The sequence below is a fragment of the Coenobita brevimanus genome, chromosome 24 (assembly GCF_032717465.1).
Source record: "Coenobita brevimanus isolate Jiangsu-jjx chromosome 24, ASM3271746v2, whole genome shotgun sequence".
In the NCBI taxonomy this organism is placed as follows: domain Eukaryota; kingdom Metazoa; phylum Arthropoda; class Malacostraca; order Decapoda; family Coenobitidae; genus Coenobita; species Coenobita brevimanus.
This window is the reverse complement of record NC_136977.1, coordinates 9142158-9167618: the sequence shown is the minus strand read 5'-3', so window position 1 is coordinate 9167618 and position 25461 is coordinate 9142158. Positions and strand designations below refer to the sequence as shown.

Here is a 25461-nt window from a genome sequence, read left to right as displayed (position 1 = left end):
AGACCATAACTCTACTCTTTTGATTCCGTTTCGCACACACTCTCCCAAACTCATTCACCAAGCCTTGCAGTTCCCCTTCGTCTTCACGTAACAGTACAGTATAATCTGCAAACAACAGTGCCGGGAGTGTCCAAACACTGCCCTGTCTTACTTGGGTCACTTCAGTATCCACTTCCCTACCTTGTACTTCTCTTATAACCCCATCCATGTACAGATTGAACAGCCATAGAGACGACGCATCCCTGTTTCAATCCAACGTTCAGATAGAAAAATTCAGTCAGTTCACTATCCACACGTACTGTATAATCAGCCAAAAAAGTCGTGTCATCGTTCCGAACCCCTTAAATATTCGAAAAGATAGGTCGAAGCAGCAGGGATAGCATCACAGGACTGGCAACTGTGTTAGACCAGACGGTGGTGGGGGTGAGTGGTTTGGGAGTGGAGGTGGGTTAGTGGAGGATGTGTGTGGAGTAGTGATTGTTGGCAGTGTAGTCAAGCAATACACGGCAGAATAAAGGTGCCAAGTGTGATGAAACACGTGATTTAATACGTGTAAATAGTGAAACGTATCGTCTCCCTGAAATTACGCCTAGCCTACAACGTGTTGCCAAACAAGCGTTAACAGAAATGCCTAGGTGCCACCCTTCCCCCTCCCCACCTTCATTCCACTCCCCCTCCGCCAGGTATCAGCTAGCCACATGACGTCGGAATAAAGGACAGACAGCTGTGTTTTTACAGTGGGTTTACTTTTTGCACATCACAGGATGTACAAATTCCCTTGCATTAAATAATGTGTAATATCACATTTATCACCTTTATTATGCTGTGTGTTGCTAGACTACACTGTCAACAATAACTACACCACACATCCTCCACTACCGTACCTCCATCCTCAAGCTACTCACCCCCACCACCGTCTGGCCTGACACAGTTGCCAGACTTGTGAAGCCATCCCTGCTGCGTCGACTTTTCTGTTCGAATATTTACGAGGTTTGGAACGAAGACACGACTTTTTTGGCTGACTATACCTTTAGACCCGTCATAGGCTACATACTCTTCACGGCTTTCAACTACGTCCCATTAACTCTATATATCCTTAATTCCGCACACGCACTGCAGCCTTCGCTTCCTCATACATACCCTTCACGGCATTCAACAACTTCCCATTTACTCCATATATTCTTGATATTTTCCTCATTCCTTGTCTACCCACCCTGTCATATGCTTTCTCCAAATCCAGAAGGCCACATAAAACTTCTTTCTCATCTTTAGAAACTTTTCCACTAAAGAGCTGCGAATATCTGACCTATACAACCTCTTCCCTTCCTAAAACCTCCCTGTTCTTTCCCAGCTAATTCCTCTGTTATTTCCCTCATTCTGTCAGTAAGTATCCTGCCATATACTTTCCCTATTACACTAAGAAGATAAATGCCCCTATGATTACCACACACTTCTTTTTCCCCTTTTCCTTTGTACAGGGGAATAATTATACCTGACTTTCAATCTTCCGGGACTCTACCTTCCTCCCAGGCAAACTGCACATCTTCGATATCCATTCTACTACTGTCTCTCCCCCATACTTCAGCATTTCACCACACACTCCATCAGTTCCGTGGGCTTTCCCCATTTTTTAATTTCTTCGTTACTTCCACTACTTCCATCCTATTGATTTCTTCTTCTTATCTCGCCTCCCTCCTTCTCCCAGCCATTCCCCAGCCACTTATACTCGCATTATTTTCATTCTCTGTTTTCAACAATTCGTTAAAGTGTTTTCATCTGCTTACTTTTTCTCCCTTCTCCACTAGCAATCTACCATTTTTATCTTGCACTCCCCAACTGACTTTTTTTTTTTTTTTTTTTGTCACACTCTATTTTCATTAACATTTTCTTACATTTCCTCCATTTTACACTCAAATTCCATCTAAATTCCTCATCCACTCTCGTCTTACTACTTTTTTCTCCTCTCTCTTCCTCTCTATATATAACTTTGTCTTCCGTCTCTCAACTTCCTCCACCCCCTTTTCTCATCCACTCACTATGTGCTTTCTTCTTTTTTGTCACAGTCTGTCTCAGCACTTCATTCCACCATGCTGTTCCTTGCACCCCCTTTCGTCATCTCATCACCTCACATGCTGCACTGATTTCTTATGTGAATATCTTGCAGACATCTTCCATGTCCCCCATCTGCTCCAAATCATGTAGCCTATACCCAATCGCTCCTCCACTTCTCTTGTATTCTGCGTTTTTGCCATCCCCTTGCTACCTTTCTGCTCTCCTTGTATGGACTACTTCCTCCAGTCCTTCCCTTCTCTTACTCCTCCATTTCATTTGAATCTTGACTTTCACCACCACCATGTGGTGGTCAGAAAATTCACTCCTCCAACTTCTTTATGCTTGCGCATCCATTACACACCTCATCCACACACACATATTCAGACATTGTCTTCCGTTCATTCAGTTCGCCATCCACTCCTCATCACACGCCACTTATTCCTATGGGCCATTCTATGTCTAAAGAGAGTATAGACTATCACCAACCCCCTCCCTGCACAGACGTCCACTAGAGCACTGCCATTCTCATTCACTTCTGCAAGCACACCCATTCTCATCCACTTCTGCAGGCACACCCCTCTCCAACTACTCCATCCACCTTCACATTCCGTACTTTTCCATTCATATCCAATAAAAAACACTCTCTCATCCCTTTTAAACTTTTCACACACACACACACACACACACACACACACACACACACACACACACACACACACACACACACACACACACACAAAATTGTCCACGTTTGTAGTTCAACTTTCAGTCTTACCCACACAATCCTTCTGCCGACGGATCCATGCTCTCTTATATTCTCCTTTCATCTCTTGCACACAATACATACTCCTTCTTTTGCCCTCTCATTCTCGCCTGCTCCCACACATATACCCCCCATCCATACTCCCATTCTCTCCACATATCCTACATCCACTTTTGCATCCTGAAGCACCTGGACAGTCTCTCTTTCACCTCATCATTTGCACCCCTTACATTCCATGTCACAGTCCACGCCACGTCCTTAGTTCGGTCTTTAGTTGTAACCTGTTCGTCAGTCCTGGTCAGAGGCTTCTTGTTCGTATTTTTAGTTGTTTTCCGTGGAGGGGCACTAACCCTCCACCAACCCACTTGTCATGTAGGGAACACGTGTTGGTTGTTTATAAGGTTACCACCCAGTGTTGTCAATTATTTCCTGGTCTACAGGATATCATTTATAACCATGACTTAATTTCCTAAACTTGTAAGCTAGACTGGTAACAATGAACATCTCTAGTAGCATATGTGTGAATTCTGTGTTGAAAGGCTACCCGGCCATGCGACTCTTTCCCTTTAGCTCAAGTCTAGCCACTGCTTTGAGTTCTGTTGAATTTACGTCTTCTTCAGGAGAGAGTGATGAGTGCCAGCTTCTGTGTAGCAGTTATAGGGCTGGTGTTGTAGGGGCAACATCCGTGCAGTACTCGTGCAAATATATATCGGTAAACCTGCACTGGACTTGGATTTACTTGTATTGGATATGAGGGGATTAACAGTGGGGCAAAACAATAGAGGTTGGGAAACAGAAGGAAGAGTCAGAGAAGTATCAAGAAGAGGAGCCGGGGTCATCATCAGGGTCAAAATATCGGCAGGACCAGGGGAGGGGGAGCTGGAGACAAATTCCAAAATCATACATGGTAAAGAAAAGGCTTATAACGACCACTGAAAAAGAAAGGATTGTGTGGGTGGAACCTGGAGTCTAGATGCCCAGCACACGACCCAAGCAGGGACCAAGTTCCTAGCAGGCATTCCTTACCCTACCCAAGAGAGGATAACAACGCCGTGTGGGAAAGCAGTCTCACAGCACAACATTGAGCCATCAGCCAAAGACAGAGGGTCCTACCACAAAGCAACAACACACCCTGGATCCTCAGCTGTAGCTCAGCAACAATTCTGCCTTCGAAGTCCACACACACTGGGGTTGTGTTGAACCACTATGGTCCCCACAATTCCAGCCCATTAGCCTGGAGGCACAACCTGATCATTCCTGTTGCAACATGCTAAGGGCTGTTGATGAGAATTTTGAAAAATTTGTAAAAGTCCACTTAGTTTAATGCCAAAGATAAAACAAAGTGGAGACGCAAATGCATTGTTCTCCCAGCTACCACACCACCACACACACTACAGTGGAGTTTGTTAAGGTACCCTGTGAGAACTCCCTTAAACATCAAGTCTCAGTCGAAGTCTCCAAAGCCCTCCCATGATGACAATGAGCGAGGAAATGGGGGAGAGGACACCCTGCAGGAAGAGGAGGAGGCTTCAGCAAGAAGACAGAGGAGGAGCTCAAGATAGCAGATGATGCACATTACTCGGCCACATTCATTTTTTTATTCATTCATCAACTAAGCCAGTGTTGTCTTATGAGGGGTGTAAGAGCCTGGGGCTAGGCAAGTTGGTCCTGACATTTAAGAAGCGAGTGACCAGTCTCACCTATCCCTGAGTGGCATTACGTGAGCAATAAACCCCAACCATCCCTTGGATATAAACTTGCACCAGCTCAATCCAATTGGAGTGCCTTAATCACCCACTAAACCACCAGGTGCCATAATTTGGTTATATGGTTACCACCCAGCATAGTAAATGGTTTCCTGGTGTACAGGAAACCAATTGGCTTGTCACTCAGTGTAGAGTCTCCCATATAGAGAATGAAGGAAAGATGGAAAAGGAAGGAAAGATGGAAAAGGAAGGAAAGAAGGAAGAGAGGAAAGGGCAGGCATCCAAGAGCAGCACTGCATGGAGTGAGTGGATAGTGAGCTCCCCACCTACGACACACTACTGCATCAAAACTATGGATAATTCTATCGAGAAGGAGACTTTGGAGTTTTGGACGGCAGTGGTGGGTGTGGACATCCACGAATGGGTCTGGTGGTGTTCCACACTTGGCTGTCTACAACACTTGTGCAGCAGGGTAGGTGGGTGGGTGGCTGGTGGTAGGTGGGGTGGATGGTAAGTAGATGGTGGTGGTGGTGGTGGAGTGGGTAGGTTGGTGATGGTGGTGGAGTGTGTGGGTGGGAGTGTGGATGGTAGTGGAGTGTGTGGGTGGGTTGACTGGTGGTGGTGGTGAAGTGGGTAGTTGGGTGGTGGTGGTGGTGGGTAATAGTGGTGGGGGTGGGGGGGGGGGAAGTTGGATGGTGGCTGAATAGGTGGGTAAGTGGAGGGCAGATGGGTGGCTATTTAGTGCATGGGTGAGTGGCTAGATGATAGCTGGGTTGGTGGGCAGGGGTGCTGACAGATGCTTTGGAAGAGGTGGTGGTGGGTGGGTGCACTTATAGTTTCACAAATCTGCAACATCAGACTAAATCTACCATTCATTAAGGTACTAAAATTTAGAGTACAGTGAGTTTTTTACAGTACACAGTGCACTATTATATGGTGAGAACATAAAAAAAGAAGAGAAACAAGATAATTTTATTATTTTCCAAATTTAATATAAAAAACGTTTCTTCAAAATTAAGGAGTTCCTCATTTCCAGCAAAATTGTCACAATTGTCTTAATGGAGGAGGAGCTTGGACGTATAACTGACACCTGATTGGCTTGTGGACTATAGAATTCTGCCAATCAGATGACAGTGAGACACATTTATATAGCCTTTTCAAAAGTGATTGGCTGACCTGTGTCACCCAATCATCTTTGAAGATATGTTCTCACAGAAGCAAATACTGACAGATGGTTCATTTATACATGCATTAGTCTTGGGTTTGTTTAAAGCAGACCAAGAAAATATAATTACACAGTCTCTTCTCTGGATGAATGAGTAACCTCCGGCTGGAATCCAAGCACAAATCTACTGGCAATGGCAACAAGTTGGTTAAGACAAACACAGACAAACCAGGGGACAGACTGAGTTCGGTAGGTGCAATCAGACTGGCTCACAGTTGTAACACTGTGAAGAATGATTACACTTACAAATGTTGATTGCAGTCTTATATCTAAACATATTTGATTAGCTCTTTCCTCACTCATACTGCATGAAAATATATAAATCAGATGTTTTCAGTAAACTGAAGTACAGTATCAACATAAATTATGGATACATTGTACAGTACAGTATTTGACATTCTGGCTGTGGAAGGAAAGTAATGAAAGTATTAAATATACTGTTCTTTGACCCCTACTGCTGTTTAACTAAGCTTATAAAGTTTGTGCATGTTAAGCTTCACAGAAAACAGAATCAGAATCTCTTAATATCATATTGAATAGAAGGCTTTCTTTAAGAATGAAGTATCACAGATACTTGTATTATGCACCAACACTACTTAACAACTGGAAGAATCTGAGTGTCTGAAATACCTTTTTTTTTTTTTGACAAAATTGATCATATTACATCTTATCACAGATGCTGACCAATTACCTGAGTTCATTTTAAGAGGCAGCCGATAGTTTACCACATTACTGATTAATTATGCTAGCATTTTTAAGCAAAATATATTTTTGTAATTTACTGGTTTGAGGAATAACTGTAATTTGAGAATAGGAAATGAACCTTAATTTAATTGCATCTCACAGCACAAGAATGATGTGGTGTGATAAAATACACTGAACGCTAGCACAGAAATTCACTATACAGCCTCAGTTATGAATTTCTAACTCAGATCCTACACATTTTCTATTTACAATTACAGCGCAGCCTCAGCCCTCAGTCCTACTGAGCTTGCTACCACACCTCCTCAGCTGCACGCACACTCACCTACTTCACTCAGCTTTTGATTGCAGATTTTTTATACCGAGTCCATGAAAAGGCTTTAGTCCAGCTTGAGCCATGTTCAAACCAACTTGTTACTGACAAAAATAAACTTTCTCCTAGTGTGCTGAAAAGTGGCATTAAAAAAAAATATGATGTGAAGATGAGGAAAAGCTAAAAGACTATTGAAGATGAACTTAAACCTAGGATGAAGGTGAAGTCTTTCTGTACTTACACACATGCACACTAAAGAATATCAGATGCATTCATCTGCAATCACATCATTCTTTCATGTATTTCTGATTTACAAAATCCTGCTTTACATATATTAAAACACTGAAATTGTAGCAAACAACCAATATTTCTGGACAAACAACAACATGAGATACATAATAATGCACTGGATTCATGATATACAAATACCATTGCCGCAGTCTGAACGTGGAGTTTTGTATATCATATCATCAGCCTCAACAACCACAGATTGCTCACAACAACACCTGTCCAGAACAATGCAAGGGCAACTTGCACAGCACATGGAGTATAAAACCTTGGCTTACCAGTTTCATGGAATTTATAGTCTTAGTTTGTGATTTCATCTGCACGAGTTGAAATATCTCTGCCCTCGTAAAGGTACTGTACAAGTATAAACTAAGTGATCAGAAATGTTGTGGATCAAGTTAGTTGATGCCCTGCTCAGCTTTCATTCATATGCATAAAGTATCATTTGGTTATAAATGGAGTACAGAAAGTCTGGTAAACTGTCAACTCTCAATTCACATTACTTAAAACCTGAGGCATCGTCGCTGGTGCAACCAAGATGCTCCTAAGTAATTACCCGACAAGAGGAGCAATGAGTGACTACACTGGCAGTTGTAGGCAGATTGTATCCTTGAGGGGAAATGAAAAATACTGCCATCTACTGGAGTATATCTATGCCACCATATGGGATGCACTTTGCTAGGTGTTCTAGGCAGAGTTCCTGAGCCCTTCTGTTAACAGGATTCACTTTGTTATTTTAATATAGCACCCTGGACTTTTTTTTTTTTTTTTTGTATTTCCTCAGCACCCTATTTATTTTCTAAGAATAATTTTTAAAAATGTTTAGCTTAATCTATATACTATCACTTGTACTTTTCAGGTAAGGTCAAAATTACTAACACTTTAAAATTTTAACTAGGCGCAGTAAAGTCATGTACTGGTATGAAAAATCAGGCTTGGTTAGGGTGACCAATGAGAGATTCTAATATTAGAGGGTGGGTGGGATGATTAGAACATTAGTTAGAGCAATGACAAAAATAGAATCTAATCACCAATAATCCATCTGCTTTAGTTTTAACAATCTCTTGCTTTACAACGGAGTGAAGGCAATGAGGGTGTTTCAAAAGGGTTCAGTCTGAGGTGGAAATTATGCTGAGGACTGACAACCAAATAATCACTGGGATGAAGGAAGGTGGATGGGGATTACCAGCAGGTGTTTTCAAAGTGGGGTAAGGTAGGAAACGTGTTGCTACCATCTAGGTAACAATATAAATCTTTAGGTCAATGGATAATTCTCACAGCACAGTTGGCTAATTGATTAAAGCTTTGTGTTTTTGACTTTGTCTTGTTGTGAATGATTAGGATGTCTGATTGTTTCTAAGCTCGGTAAACTAGTCTTTACAATAATTAACATAAAATCAATAAGCAAATATTCTAAGGAAACTGCAATAATACAGTATACATATAGCTTTTAACTTAAACATTTTTGTAAAGAGAATTAACTTCCTCCTACATAATTAGATGAAAACAAAATGAAAAATTCTTGCAGTGACCAAGATCAAATACTCAATGCAAATTTAATCTATGGCATACTTACCCCATAACACACTGCTGGAGTCCTGCAAATAATTGCCATCACCTACACTGCACATATTACAGAGCAATTTCCACGTCCATATCACTCTCCAGGCTGCAATCTCACTTGAACATTTTGCTTGATTTCTGCACAACCTTCCACATGTAAGGGCAGGGACATTGGTATAATATTACACTTGATAGCAGTATTAATAACATTACAATGATATTAACATACATCTTCAATAATCTACTACTTGTAAGGACGGCATACCAGCTCATTAAATTAACAAGAAAAGTCATATAAAAATATGGATCAGAAGACATCGCACTGTTCCTTGTGTTTTGACATCCACTCTGCTCAGTCCTGTGGGAGCACCTTGAGAATAGTGTAGGAAACAGAGGCTGACCGTTTAAGCAGCAAGGCACGGGAGTTCGTTGCCTGCCAGTATAAGTGGCTTGCGTGTAAGGTGAGCAACAGTGCAAAGTAGCCTTTGTATTCTTTGCTAGTAGTTATACTGTTGAAAGTGTATATGAAAAAAAAAAAAAAAAAAATTCTGTACAAAGACTTGGGGTGCAAGAAGGCTGATGGCCATGTTAGTGATCAAGGCTACTATGCACAAACTGCTGCCTTTCACACATACTCTCATTTTGTTTTTTGTTGTATAGTCTTTTTTTTGGTGCATTGCTTATACACTGGAACATTGCACTGGCATTGCGTCCCGACGAACTGGGGTCCGGGCGCTGGGGTGGCAGCGGCTCCAGGCGGCCATGTTCCCCACAAGCCGCCTCCGCGCCCCCTCTCACTCACAGCCTGCAGGTACATAGTGTAGGTCAGCCCGCCTCCTGCCCGACCCCGGGGGTCCCAGGACGGGGCGGGGCGGGGCAGGGCGGGCATTAACACCCACCGACATCCCAGATCTCTGCCAAGAATGGTGGGAGGCGCTTGTTCTTGAGGGTAAGGGAGAAGCACACTTCTGAATTCAGGTTACCCAAGGTGCGAAGTTCTGTCAGAATGTTGAGCAGCTTTGCGAACACCATGGCTGATCGAGGCATACGGCGATTCTCAACATAGGATTTAAGTGCCTCTAGGTATATCTCCTGTAGTTTTTCCACCTTAGACAGCTCCTTCAGGTTAGGACGCTCTGTTGGGATCACAATATAATATGGTTGTGTCCATGAATAATTCTGCAAACTGCCACCTCACAATAGTGGAAAGATTGCTAGCTCTAGCAAGGACCAATACTACTCCATAAATACAAACTTAACCCAATAATAGTAAATACAATCTTATTAGTTCTCAACTGCTACATGATACTTTAAGTGTCGATCCATACAATACAACAGTACAGTCGACCCTCAGCTTACCCCGCTAAACTGTTAACTAAGCTACCCACGTCTGTAGAAACTGCAAAGTGAGGCCCCTTCACTCCATTATAAGGAATCTAGTGTATTAACCAACCTTCTAACCTGACCATGGCTTCCCTACTTTAAACCATCCTGACTCTCATTCAGATAGATATGCTTTCTAAGGACATACCGATACCCTACTATACAAAGGTATGACAAATAGAAGACCATGACAAAGAGGATTAAGGTACAGTATCAAACACTGTTGAGGAAGCTACCATCACTCCCACTACTACAACTACCATCACTACTATAACTACCATCACTACCACAACTACCACCACTACCTGTGCTACAGTTGCCTACCACTACAACAATTACCATTACTTCCATATCACAACTACTATCACTTCCATCATCACAACTATTATCACTTCCATTACCACGAATACCATCACAACCTCCACTACAACTACCATCACTACTGCAACTACCAATAATGCCAATGCTAAAGCTGCACACCACAACAACTATCACCACTTCCATTACCACAACTACTGTGACTTCCATTTGCACAACTTTCATCACTACCACTATCTGGCTGTTTACATAACTACAGAGCTTCATTTGTGAAAACAGATCACGCGAGTTGACCATGTAAATGAAAAAGGTGTAAGCAAAACCATGTAAGCTGAGGGTTGACCAATACAATTGCATCAAATGATTTTTTCAATAGCTACCAGCTAATAAAAGACACTTAGTAAGAATCAGTATCATCTGCTATCTCACCTGAGAAGATGGCTATGGCTGCCAGGAGAGCATACTCAGCATTATCCACTTTCATCTTGCACAAGTTACGACAGAAGCGGAAAAGTGAGGCAGCTGATTCACCCAGGCCTGCCAGCTCATAAGAGTGCTGAGTGTAAGGGAAGTTGTTGCCAAAGACGATGGAGTCAGTCTTAGAGTCATAGCGACGGGCAGCTCGTAGCATCATCACCTCTGATGAACATGCCTGGTAGTGGGTGGAGGAGGGGCCATATGTATCAGTCATGAGTTATCAGTTGTTTCTGGTACACAAGGAGTGATATTTTTTTGACTGAGAGGGAGACTATTCTTGTTTCTGGCACTGTACACAAGGAAAGAGCAATAGTAGTGACTGGTGAGGAGATAATTAGTGCTAGTATTATTAAAAAGCTGAGTATCTATTTCCCCAAGTGTAATGCTTTATGGATACTATGCATCATTTCAGTGTCTGCAAAGTGTGAAGACAGGCATCCTTCACTTAACAATGAAGTTACACTGATGAAAATCATTAGTGTTAAATGACTGAAGTTAAACAAAGAAGTTATAATGGGTTCAATGGGATCATGTCGCCATGGGTCCAAAGACTGGCCTCCTTGGGATTATTTTACAGGACCCAATTCCAAAACCAACCTCAATGAAGTTCATTACCACCTCAAAAACAACCTACAACCATTAGAAACTACCGTGCATGAAGAAAATTATTAATGAAAAAGGCACTTTATGTAATACACATCATATGTGATGGCAAAAAACTAGGTAAACCTGCATTTATGCTTTCTACCAGAAATGCCACTATTTTAAGCACTTTTTATTCCTTGTTTTCACTTTACAACTCAAAGAATATTATACATTTTTGCCTCCTGGCCATCATTAAACTGAAACTGGGCAGTCTGGGGAAAAAAAAAAAAAGGGGGGGGGGGAGGGGGGGTTGACAAAATGAGATGGCATAAGCAGGAGCATCATCAAGAGACAGCTGCCTATATTGTTGTGTTTTAGTTTAAGAATGCATATAAAAAAATCATGAATGTACTCGGCATATTTATCATCAAGGAAAAGTTTGTAGTGAAGAATCTATCATATGTATATACAGTGTAAAGTGTACCTGTTGGAATTAAATAGAGAATTGTAGGACACTACTGATTATCAATTTGAAATTACATACCTCATAAGTGATTTAACCTTTGTTTGCATTATCTAACGGACGGATACAATAATCACTTCTATTGTTTCCCAGATACATTTTCATATGAACGATCTACAATATTATAAATGCCCACCACCACCTCCAGTATATTTGTGTTAGTATTACACCATAGTTACTCGACTGCAATCTGAATTATGCTTACCATGATCACGAGGGAATAGATTCCAGGTTGTAAACTTAGAGAAGGTATTTGGTGAAGTCTACAGACTATGGTTAATTAAGCCTGCTGTAGAAATATGACCTAGAGGTAAAATGAAACACCTTGGAAAGAAGGAAGTGTTCCAGAGGACTGGAAAACAGGTATAATTGTTCCATTACACAAAGGAAAAGGGGAGAGAAAAATATGTGGTAACCATAGGGGTATTTGCCTTCTTAGTGTGACTGGAAAAATACTGTATATGGTAGAATACTCACTGATAGGGTTAGGCATATGACAGAGGAGCTAGTTGGAGAAGAACAAGGGGGATTTAGGAAGGGAAAAGGGTGTGTAGATCAGATATTTGTTCTAAGGTGTTTAGTGAAGAAGTATCTAGAGAAGGGAAAGAAAGTGTATGCTGCCTTCATGGACTTGGAGAAAGCTTATGACAGAATAGATACGCAAGGTATGTGGAAGGTATTAAGAATATATGGAGTGGAAGGGAAATTGTAGAGTGCTGTGAAGAGTATGTACGAAGGAGCTAGGTCTACGGTGCGAGTGGATGGTGAGCTGAGCGAGTTCTTTGATCTCAATGTGAAACTGAAACAGGGTTGTGTGATGTCTCCATGGCTGTTTAATATATACATGGTTGGGGTTGTAAAGGAGGTGCAAGGTAGGGCAGTGGATATGAGGGTGGCTCTAATGAATGAGGGTGAGATTTGGAAGATTCTGGTGTTGCTGTTTGCTGATGATACAGTATTGTTGAGTGAAGATGAATGGGAGTTGCAAGGTTTGGTGAATGAATTTGGGACAGCGTGTAGGAAGAGGAATCTGAAAGTTAATGTAAACAGGAGTAAAGTTATGGTGTTTGAGAGGAATGAAGTCACAGAATGTACAGCGAGGTTGGATGGAGAGGATATGGAGAAAGTGAGTGCATTCAAGTACTTGGGTACTGTGATGAGTAAGGATGGAACTTTGGTGGATGAAGTGCGTGAAAGGGTACACCAGGGAAGGAAGGTTGTTAGTTCACTGAAAGCAGTGATGAGAAATAGGGAGGTGAGTATGGAAGTTAAGAAGTCACTGCATGACAGTATTGTGATCCCTACCCGATATATGGAAGCGAGGCATGGACCTTGCAAGAGGGGAACAAGTCAAGAGTGAGAGCAATGGAAATGAGTTACTTGAGCAGAGCATGTGGAATGACATGGAGGGACAGGATGACGAATGAAGAAGTGAAGGAACGTTGTGGGGTGGATGTGGATGTGGTTGAGAAGATTAGGAGAAATACACTGAGGTGGTTTGGTCATGTAGAGAGAATGGAGAATGAAAGACTGACTAAGAGGGTGTATGTAGGTGAGGTGGAGGGAGGGAGAGGGAGGAGTAAACCGAGGATGAGGGAGAGGGAGGAGTAAACCAAGGATGAGGTGGAGGGATGGAGTTGAGAGGTATAAGAGGGAGGGGGGAGTGAGTTGGGGGGAGGGTAGTCAAATGGTGGGTGACAGAGCGACTTAGAGGCGTTTTGTCTACAGCCACCCTTTGCGGGATTAGGGTGTCGGGCTATAGATACATAGATAGACAGATGATCACAAAGAACATGTTCTGTTTTACAGCATGTAACAATGAAAGACGACAGATTGAAACAGGTGTTTGGGAATAAAACTATTTGCTAGCTCAAGGGGTGCTGTGCTTAAAGCCATGTATCCCATACCAGGACTAGAATAGGCTTTCCATACAATACTTTAATTCCCTCATCACAGACAACCATCTTCGCTGAAAAAACATTGGCAACAAATGTTTCCCCATGAACCTCTTCTAGGACAGTTCTGTGTGCATTATCACTGCTGGACACTGCAGACACTTTGCACTGTTCATTCATTTACCTCTTGTTTATCTCTCATATCACCATCATCATCATCTAATCCGGCGTTGCTCCATGATGAGCATAGGAGCCCGGGTTTAGGAAAGTTGGTCCTGACATTTATGATGACAGTGACCGGCATCACTCATCCCTGAGTGGTATTACATGAGCAATAAATCCTAACCACCGCTTGGATGTAAACCTGCACAGGTTCAATCCAACTGGAGAGCCTTAATTGCCCACTAAACCACCGGGCACCATAATTTGGTAGTAAAAGGTAAGCAGAGGCATGAAGGAGGGAAGAGGACACCAAAGATCTGGGAAGGCAGTAATATGGCACTACATCTTTTAAGCCGGCAAATACTGCAGAGGGTTTTATTAAAAAAACACACACACACACACACACACACACACACACACACACACACACACACACACACACAATTAACTTACTGGTCTTTGAGTGTAGTGCCTCTAAACTACAAACGAAATCTGCTTATGAAAACAAGGTAATTTTCCTTTTCCATGGAGTCTTCTCCCCCTGCCTCATTCCTTAGGTTGGGGTCATTGCAAAGTGAAATTAAACCTTGATGTTGAGACTAGTTGGTGCCACCTGAAGTGGGAACAAGTAACATGTATTGACGAAAAACATCATTTTGAACCAATCTCTTACAATTTATTAAATTTACAAATGAAGACCTAAGAAAGGGAAGCAGAGTCTGCCTCTTTATTCCTCAATGTACTAAAACTTACAGGTATCATCAAAGTAAGACAACTTAAGGTAAACCCAGGACTGGAAGTATAATTAGAATACAAGAAATGAAAAATCCCTGTTGTCAAACGTGGAACTTGAGATTCCTGGTTGTAAACTTAGAGAAGGTATTTGGTGATGTCTACACAGACTATGGTTAATTAAACCTGCTGTAGAAATATGACCTAGAGGTAAAATGAAACACCTTCTCTGACGTGGAAGTGAAAGCGCGGTTGCTTAGCTCTAAGAGAGTAAAACAATTTAGAAATATGTTTTGAAGAACAAGATTTCCTTTAATATGGCTATGTCTCGAACACTGGAAATCACTAGGCTTAAAGATTTAAAAAATTCAACAGTGTTTTAACTGGAGATAACATATGATGACTGTAACTTAGAAAGCATGAATCTTCCTGGATTAAGGTTGGAAGGACTCCAACTCATTTTTTCTGATGAACCTGAGAGAGAGAGAGAAAATGCAAACTAATGTCAAGTCAATGTACTTGATCATGGTGTCATGTCAAGTCATTGCACTGAACTCTGAAACCCTTACTTCTGAGTCTAGGATTGTAAGAAACTGTTATCAGTATGAATTCCAAAGCCCATAAGTCACTGAACAATTAGCACGTTCTGTATCTTCTATCAGGACCACTGAGGAGTGGTCCATTTCTAATGCAACACCATCCACTCTAAGACAGATGTGTCAAACCCCAGGAACAATGGGTCCCTAAAGCAGAATAAAGGGTGAAAAATGATCCAAGTCAAGGTCCTGAAACTAAAATTATGCTAGGCAAGCCAGAAAGAACTGCAGGGATATGGATGAAAATCTCTGGCTCATAAGAGCTTAGTAAAGGATTTCCAGCAGGGCTTACACTGGTTAATGAAAGAAAGGCAAAGACCCTGAACAATTATGTCTGTCACTGCTAAATAAGTGGCACAACTCCTGACATGAGGAACCAAAGGAGCCATTTTTAGTCTGGAAATGGAGTAGTCCTGAAGAGACATGGGTAAAGGGAAATGGGTGCACTGCAGTTGCTGGTCTCTGCACCATGGTTGAGGAAGATCACAGTGGTGCTGTAACACTACATGGCCTCATAATCCCCAAACCTGTTTACCACCCCAAATTATCTTTTTAGCTGGAGGGAGGAACAGGTACCGTACATGAAGGTCCATATTTTCAACAGCACTGTGAAAGTATCTGACCTGTTTTACTTTGGTTTGAGAGGGACACTAACAGGTTGCCTGACAGTAAGCCGTAACACAAGGCCATCTATTTATGGAAAAAGAATGTGCCAAGATAGGAGACACACAATACTGAGGTAGACCCTACAATGGAGGTGGATTTGTGAGTGTTTTGCCACAGTACTTTCTTTTCCTTGTAAATACACAGACCACAGATCTATCAACAATCCTCTCAGAAACTGGGTAGCTGAAGATCAGGAAGTTCCTAGCTATGTATAAAGAAAAAAAAAGTTGCTGTTATGAGTTCATTATGAACATGAGAGAGTTGGACTTGGTGTCCATGCCATGAGAGGAACATTTAACTACTAGAGTTCTTCGGCACTGATATGAAGGTCTTTGGCTATTTTTGTTGATGTCCTTCTGAGACTGAACTCCTGATAGTGCTTTCCATGGCGAAGGAAGCATGTCTTTACCCATCCCAGGTGATTGAGGTGTCTTTAGCCCCATTAAAGATTGTCTTTGAAGGAGGAGAGGGTTCCACTGGGGGGTGCCCCTGATCATTTCTAACCACTGAAAATGCTGAAAAGAGAGTTCAGCTGGGATCTTGGAAAGTTGAATGTGAATCCTTTCTTTTTCCAGTCAAATTACATCCAAAACTGTTTGACGATGTAGCTGCTCCATTAGGGCGATCACCAGCCAATCATCAAAATGGACTAGAGTGTCTTATCACTTTTGTGAAAACCAACGTGGCTATGTTTGAAGCCAAAGGAGGTTACCTTGAACTGATAATCTGACTTTACTACTTTGAAAGCAGGGATTCTGCAATATTAATGGGCAACTGAAACACATCAAAAGGTGTTCTGGAGGTCAAGGGAAGGAAGTTAACAATTTTCTTAGGGATAGAGCCTGACTGTGTTCATGGTGACCATTTTGAGGGTCCTGACATATGTAGTTGTCCAGGATTATGAGTTACTGAATGAGATGATGTTTGAGTCTAAGGAAGCTGATAATCATCCTGAGAGAAATCCCAGAATTTAAGTTTTCCCTATGATTCCTCATTGGAGGAACTGGATTATGTTGTAAACTTATTTTAGGCAATGTTCTGAAAGTCTCAGTTAACTCACTTGATATCGGAGTCTAGCTGGATTGGAGTGGGAGCGGTTGTCAGCCTAGGGTTGATGTTGGGGGTAAATCGTGATGTCTTGTTTCTCCAGGTCTAAGACTGACCTGGTGTAAGGGAGCTAAGCTCACCTATACCTAAAGATGCCTAACTCTGTGACTTATAACACAAACTGTCCTTGTCCTGTGAATCAGTCACTAATTCCCCGTTAAAAAGAGACTGAAAAAGAGACTCATTTGTTAAACATCAAACCTGGCTAGCAAAGTCTGCAGTGATGGTAAACTGAATAATGAACACTATTCAAATCAGACCTTACTGCTGAAGACGAAGACAAAGGAGCTAGTTTACTGAAAGGAAGGTCATACTCTTCCTGCAGAGGGGTTGCTGCTATGGAAAGTCAACTATTAATGGAGAGTACTAACATGCTAAGTGGTAGGTGGTGGCGACCATCATCCACTCACATGATGCAGTGCTGCCTACTTCTTCCTTAGCCTTTATCATTCTTTTTCTGTGCCTGCCCTCCTCTCTTCAAATTTCTCCCATCTTTCCTGTCACTTCTTATCGCTCTTCCTTCTTTTACAGGTGGCTTTACATTGAGTGAAAAGCCAAATGGCTTCCTGTTGGCCAAGAAACCATTTACAACGCTGGGTGGTGACGATATAACTAAACCATACGTGCTCCCTACGTGTCAACAAGTGGGTTAGTAGAGGGTTAGTGCCCCTCCCCGTAAAATAAATAACTCAAAGTCAAATGGCCACCCCATAAGGGATTATGGCATATGGCAGCAGATAGATAGTACACAGACTAACATGCTACCAATATTGTGCCAAAAATTGTACCCAGGACTCTTCAGATAACAGCATGGCTGCTTCCCACGGTACTATGACCAGGTGAAAGTTGTCTCGTCCTATCACATACTGTACTTGAGACTTAGGTACCCCTGCCCCGCACTGCAGGTCTGAAGTGGAAGAGACAGCTCCTTGGCACTAGGGCAAGGAGAGGCTTTTATGCATACCCAATGCAAATCCAATAAGTTGGGTATGATGTAAGAAACATACTGACTTACTGGATGTGCTTTGGGTATGGTTTAAAGCTTATACTCGTACTTGCCCAAGTGCAAGAGGGCTGTTTCTCCTTCAGGCCTACAGTGTGGGTGGGGTACCTTGGTTACAAGTATGTGACAAAGTGAAACAACTTTTACCTGGTCACAGTAGTGGAAAGCTGCCTGGCTCTTATCTGATGAGTCCTGGGTTCAATACCCAGCACAATATTGGCAATATGTTAGTTAATTTTTCCTGTGTAAATACAGGTTTCTTTCATCATTATTCAAGAAGGAATATGACATATCTGCTCCCTAGACATCCCATTTAAACTGGAAATTCTTTGGATTGACAATGTAAAATGAATTACTTTGAGAGACACAGGTGTGGGGGAACTATACTGTTTATCTCTTGCTTGGGTAACAATTAAGTCTTCATGTAGGTATTTACTGTACTAAGGTAAAAGACTGAAGGAGTATACATAAGTTAAATTGACAGTGTTATCAAAGTACAGTCTGTTTCCCAAAACCATTTAAAAAGCTACAGTCTGGGAAGGGGCATACTCATTCATGCCTCAGATGCAATTACCTGACAAGTTTCAGAATTAAAATCCTCTTCTGTGCAAGCATTTGGACATTCCTCAATTGACCAAAGGCTTGAGAAAAGGCTAGGAGAGTGGGATTTTGTGAATTAGGCTCAAGTTCTAACAGAACCCATTTTGACTATAGTATCTCTAGTCTCTTGGTAACAGCAGAATACGATTACTGATATGTAAAAACAACAGAATCTGCCAAAATGGCACATTCATTTCAGTATGAAGTATGGACCTGATACTCTGTGCTCTGTGAGTGCTATCTCCTCCAAAAAGTAATGTTGGTAGTCTGAGAATCTCAAGATTGCAACCAGGTCAAAGATTTTCACTTTAAAACATACCATACATTAATCTGAGCCCATACACAAGTAAAACAACCTTTCTACAGTAAATCTGCTGTTTCAGAGAGTCCTCCATTTCATTATTAAACCCAAGTTTTTCTTATTTTGATGTTAATTTATTAAAATTCTCTTTGTTTGGTTATATGCCCCATCCCTCAACAACTTTGGGCTTCATTAGGAAAGTGGGGTTTTGTGTGGGAGAAACACGGCAAAATGAAGAATTTGCAACATTTATGGACGTCATAAGCAACAGAATAACAAAAGGCCATAAGAAGATCTCTGGATACCTAACTGGAAGGGCTATGCCCCCCAGAACCCCCCATGATACTAACAATCTAGGACTGCCACTACACCTAACTGTTAAAGCCATTTACCTTAGGGACATGGAGCTGGTTCAGGTTCATCAACCTCCTTTGTAGTCATCAGAAGCAAATCTGTGCTTCTCTCTTTTCTTTGTCTTGGCCAGTTGGAAGCTGTGATTACACAGTCACTGGTGCTCTTCCTCTCAGTACTATCGCAAATTGTCATATTTAGGACACTTCACCTCATTAAGCAAAACACTGTGACAACAGAAAAATTCCTAGCTGGCTACATTATGGGGGGGGGGGGAAAGGAATCTGAGCACAATCATTAGGCATTTTGAAATGATGCACTTTGGTTAGATGCGGGTTGGGTGACGTGACTGATATACTGACTGGCTATTGAAAAAAAAAAAACTCATCTAGATGGCAACACCCAGCTCCATGAATGGCCCATTTAAAGAGCCCTTTTATAAAAGACTAAGAGACCAAGTCGTGGTAGCACCATCAAACTTCACAATTTGAGACTGTTGAGTGGAGGTCGCAGGGCAAAATTAGGGAAAGTATTTACATGCTCCCTATGTATTAAGTGGGGTTGGTGGAGGATTAGTGCCCCTCCCTGTAAAACAATTAACTCTAAGCCTTGGCCACCCCGCTTCTGGGATTCATGGCATCTGGCAATGAATGAATGAATGAATTTACATGCTGAAAATGAAACCACAAAAAAGATGTATTTCCAAAGGATATGCCATAGAGAAGTCTCCCCTAATTTGATGTGATGTCAGATCACACGCATGCACGCACGCACGCACACGCACACACACGAGCTTTACAGGCAGGGAAGATACAACTTTGGGAAAGCAAACTTGACTGGATTGAGGAAATTTTTCAAAAATGTGCATTGGTGAAAATTCAGAGAAACAAGAAAGATGCAGAGGAAGTGGGATATCTTTCTAGACCTCTATAATTTGGGAGTGGAAAAACATGTGCCAAGAGTAAGTGGGAAAGAAAACAGGAAAAAGGATTGGTTTAACAGAAGGTGTATGATAGCAAAAAAAAAAAAGAAAGAGACATGGCATGGAACAACTGGAGAAAGAGGGGTAATAACAGAACAAAGGAAGAATACAGAAGAACTAGAAATGAATATACAAGAATATGTAAAGAGGAAGAAAGGAACTTTGAAAAAGGTATAATTGTCAAATGCAAAGAAGAACCTAAATTGTTTTATAGATTTGTTAATGGCAAACTGAAGCAGAAGGAAGGAATCACCAAACTGAAGGTAGAAGGAGAGGTCTATAAAGATGTGGAAATGCAAGCTGAAATAATGAACAAATGTTTCCAATCAGTTTTCACAAAAGAGAGAGATTTTGTGGAGGGGGAGGGAGTGACTAGAAAAGTAGTGATAACAGATATAAAAGTGGAAGTGCAGGAAGTGTATAAATTATTGGAAACTCATAATGTAAGGAAGCCCCAGGACCAGATGTAATCTCTAATTGGGTACTGAAGGAATGCAGAGAACAATTGGCGGATAAATTCACAAATTAATTCTGTGTTCTCTGGAAGAAGGGAAAGTTCCTCAGGAATGGAAAAGGGCCAATGCTGTACCAGTTTATAAGGGAGGAAACAAGGAAGAACCCCTGAATTATAGACCAGTGTCCCTGACCAGCATGGTCACAAAATTGTGCGATAGAATCCTGAAAGACAGTTGGATAAAATATCTGGAGGAGATCAATATTTTGGCTGAAAGTCAGTTTGGATTCAGAAGTAGTAGGTTGTGTTTCCACCTTGTTGAGTTTTTACTTAAGAGTGACTGACATGCTACAGGAGAGAGACAGTTGGGTGGACTGTGTGTATTGAGATTTGGAGAAAGCCTTTGATAAGGTACCCCACATGCAACTAATGTGGAAATTGGAGCACAAAGGAGGACTGAAGGGAAACCTCTTGGAGTGGATGAGAGACTTCTTAAGAGACAGACAAATGAGGACAGTAATAAAGGGCAGGATGTCTGGATGGAGGGAAGTATCAAGTGGAGTCCCACAGGGCACAGTGTTAGTGCCAGTAATGTTCCTGATTTACGTAAATGATATGGCCGATGAAATTAACAGTTATGCAAGTCTATTTGCTGATGATGCAAAGATTTTGGGGAAAGTAGAAGTCGAGGAAGACTGTAAAATGCTGCAGGAGGACCTGTATAGGATTCATGATTGGAGCCGGGATGAATTAGTGTGATGTACCTTCAGGAAAAGGGGGTTAGACAACAAGCTGGCCCTCCTCCTGTGTTGTACAACACTTACCACACTGGTCTGGAACATCCGAATTATTCTGAAAGAAGCTGAGGAGTCCCACTAATTGAATATAAGGGGTGACCTAGATCAGGAGAAGGATACAAAAATAGGCATGACTCTGCCCACTTATCCTGCTGAAGAGCCACAAGAGAGAAGGAAGACAGAGAGGACCCATGTTTGGTGCCCATTTCCCAACAAATGCAGTGAGATGATAACGTAGAGGGTAGATCAAAGCCCAAGACAGAGCTGCGTGACTTCCATCCCTAAGAGAAAAACACATGGAAATGTGGAGAAAAAAAAAAATGGAGAAAAGGAGCTCCCTGAAGGGGAGTTCAAAGATGTAACCTAAAAAGACAACTCTGGATGAAAGGAAGTTCCAAGGAAGTGTCTGGTAGGTCATACCACAAGAAAGACTAGAAAACTCTCAGAAAAGGTTCCTAAAAGCCAAAACAAACAGGAAGAGAAAAACAACTGAACATAGGTGGCACTCAGGTAGAATGAGAAACAAAAGTACAATAAACCAATAACACCATGTTCTTACAGCATGCTGCAGTGTTGGTCCACACAGAACCACCCTGGAAGAGGTTCAAAGTAGATGCCACACTATCATTTTTCATACGAGACTTTTCTGCCAAGAGATTTAAAGTACAGGAGGCCTATTCTCTGTCTGCTGCAGAAAAAGAAAGCTTTTAAGGCACTACATCCAGAAAGGCCCTCAAATATCTGGGGAGGTGTGGGGGGTATTTGTGGTGATTTATGGTTGATGATACAAATTTCAAGGATCTACATTCATCAGTGACAGAAAACCAACCAAATCACCAGAAAAGCAGTCCTTATCTAACATCTCTGGTGTATAAAATTCCAATCACTTTTTTTTTTTTTTTAAACAACTGCTTAGCAAATTTCTAACCTTTAAAAGAAACAATGCTGATACATTATGTTGAAGACACCACTCTAGAAAATTTCTAAGCATTTATAAAAAGCACTTAGGAAACCAGAGTCTTGATCGTATTTTATTCTTTGTGCAAAGCATTGTGTATAAAGAGTCATATTAAATACACTTTTGTATGACATCTGTAGAAGACTGTACAATATATATAAAAAAAAATCCCTTATCAAAATGTAATGCTCTTTAGCATGTGATCATGTCAAAGTTACAGAAGTCGTGATATCTGTACCCTATTAGCCTGTTAGTCATGCTGGACACAGAGGAAGGAGGTTGAAAACAGTGAATACTTAGTCCACAACTACAGTACTGTCATGCCCTGTCAGCCAACAGTACAGAAATCCACAGATAAATAAGGGTATGCAATGTATCTTGCCTAGGTATGGTACTTGTCTACCTTAACATGAACTGCTGAAAAACTGCTATCTCCAACTTGGAAACATTTCCTACTCTTACCCATGACACAAATGCTCTACAGAAGACATGTGCCTCTCCAGGTTATTCAGTAACTTTCTACAGATGACAAGGAGTGCAAAAGACAAACTACACAGAGCAGACACAGTGTATTACAGTACTTTTGTTTACTGCATCTCAGTGATGAACTAAACTCTACAGAACCAAACAAATATTAGTGTTTGGTAATAGCTGCTTACCATTTTTCTAGGTAGTAAGAAAATGTATAGTCGAAATGGTGAGCAGTATGTTTTGAACTTAAAAAATAATATTCTCAGGGAAAGACACAACATGTCCGTGCAACAGATCTAAGTGGAAACGTCTATGACAGTAACCAGATGTACAATACTTGTTACTCTTCCTACTGATAAAACATAACCACTACCAATACAAATGTCAGATACATATATCCTCCTTCGTCCATGTATGTGCTGGCTTATGTCTAGGATGCTTACCTACCCATCCATCCCACCACCCACTTACCTCCCACCTACTGTCTCTACAGAGCATTCAAATCAAATACCTTCAGCAGAGTAATCTGGTCCTCCCTGAGCAAGGTGTCAAAGCCTGGTAGCCGCTTGGAGAACTCTACAATCAGCTGGACTGTCAGGATGGTCATGTCTGTGATGTGTTTAAACTTGGCATCCGAGTCGTCATCGCTTATTTCGTAATCCTAGAAGAAGTCAAAGGAACCACCGACTTACAAAGTGTTGCGGCTGCTCCTCCTCCTCCTCTCCACTTCATCCCCCCCACCTCCTCCACTCCCTTTAAACATCAGCTGGGGAGGGAGAGAGTGGGGCAGGAGAACCGTTCACCACCCAAGCTCATTCCTCTGTGCTCGGTACTCTACTTGTCTGGATCATGGTGCAATATCAACCACCCTCTCTTCATGTGGTTGGCAATGTCAATACAAAGTTTAGTATAACTAAGAAAGTGTATCTTGATCGAAAATAAACTGTCAGGGACTCTCATCAAAAAATCAAGAATGTCTGACAGTTCCTACACTGACAAAATAAATCATACTTCATTCAAGCCTAAGTATGACTAATGGTATGAGTGTAAGCACAAATATATATATATATATATATATATATATATATATATATAAAATATTTGTATGCATGGTCCACACATGGTGAGAGCACTAAGTACTGAGGATGCTTGGGGGTTGACGGTTCTGGTTTGTGTCCTCCTGGGTCCCTGGTACCCAGTGGCATTCTGAAATGAAGACTTCTGGGTCCAGATCAGTCTTTAAAAGGTGGTATTTTAGTTCCTTTCGTCTTTACCAAAAGATGGCAAGAAATAGTCACTACCAGTCACCCTCAATATCATTAATAACATTGCCGGGTTTAATGGCAGATGCACCCAGAAGTCTCCCAGGTGTGAAAAGGGTGTTAATGTGCCTGAAAAGGAATTCGGCCGTCAATCCATCATCATTTTCATGTGGTGGACTGTGTACCTTGAGCAGAGTAATCTGGTCTTCACGCTGCAGTGTGCCGAAACCTGGTAGTTGCTTGGAGAATTCCACTATAAGCTGAACTGTGAGGATCGTCATCTCGGTTATGTGCCTGAATCTCATGTCACTTGTATCTTCACCATCGAAGGTAAACTGAAGGAAGGAAACAGAAGCCACTTGGTGAGGAAATGACCAAGAATGATTCACAAGAGGTAAGGGAACACTGGGATACTTGAGTGTTCAGATACTGAAACTAAGTCAAGTGTATATTTACAAGTCATGTCAGTCCAAGAAACCAAACTAATAAACTGAAACAGATAAGAAATCTACTTCAACTACTCTATATGAAACTAAGTTTGAATAATTACATGTTGACAGTGATCTATTTTGGTTCCTATTATTATTACAATTATCTTCTGCTGAGGCTTTTCACTGATCTGTATTACACATTCTACTTAAAGCTTTTATTTAGAGTCAACATTATACTGTACAAAATAACTGCAGTTTTTACAATGCATCATCTCTTTAGTACTCTTGTTTAAACTGCAAAACGATGTTCAAACACAGTATATATGCAGTGTATAGAAATTTTAATATGCTCGTGTACTGTACAATTCCTGTACTGTGCACTGATGAGAGTGATGCCAAGTCTAGCAACCTGACCCATATCACTTTGATCTCCAGCCTGATATGTGTCATGATAGTGACACAGATCACAACTACTGTACTGGTGCTGTCAATTTCTCCCTCATAATCTTGGCCCTGGAATACTCATATGAGATAACTTCAGTCATCAATAAGCAGTCATATGTATTTTGCTCTGTTATTTTTATAATCAGTCATATGTATTTTGCTCTGTTATTTTTATAATCATAAAGACTTCTGAACAATTTTCTTCTAGCCAGAAGATACTGGCTACAGTACTACTGTAGTACTGCCATGCCTGCTGACTGTATTCAAAAAAAGCAGAAAAAAAAATGTTAATTTCACTTTTAGATATTATTTGCCATGCAGCTACTGTTTGCCTCCATATTCATCTTCATT

General features: G+C 41.4%; 1 protein-coding gene across 1 annotated transcript in view; it reads right to left on the bottom strand.

The window, feature by feature from the left end:
- Positions 1–5528: 5528 nt before the first annotated feature.
- Positions 5529–25461, bottom strand: part of LOC145393487 (ecdysone receptor-like) — a 747239-nt gene continuing 727306 nt past the window's right edge. Inside the window, exons 8-11 of the mRNA XM_080267607.1 lie at positions 23485–23634; positions 10743–10965; positions 10694–10696; positions 5529–9748 (exon numbers count right to left, since the gene is read on the bottom strand). Coding sequence (XP_080123733.1) covers positions 9501–9748; positions 10694–10696; positions 10743–10965; positions 23485–23634 — 624 coding nt within the window. The 3' untranslated portion in view covers positions 5529–9500. The remainder of the gene's footprint in view (positions 9749–10693; positions 10697–10742; positions 10966–23484; positions 23635–25461) is intronic.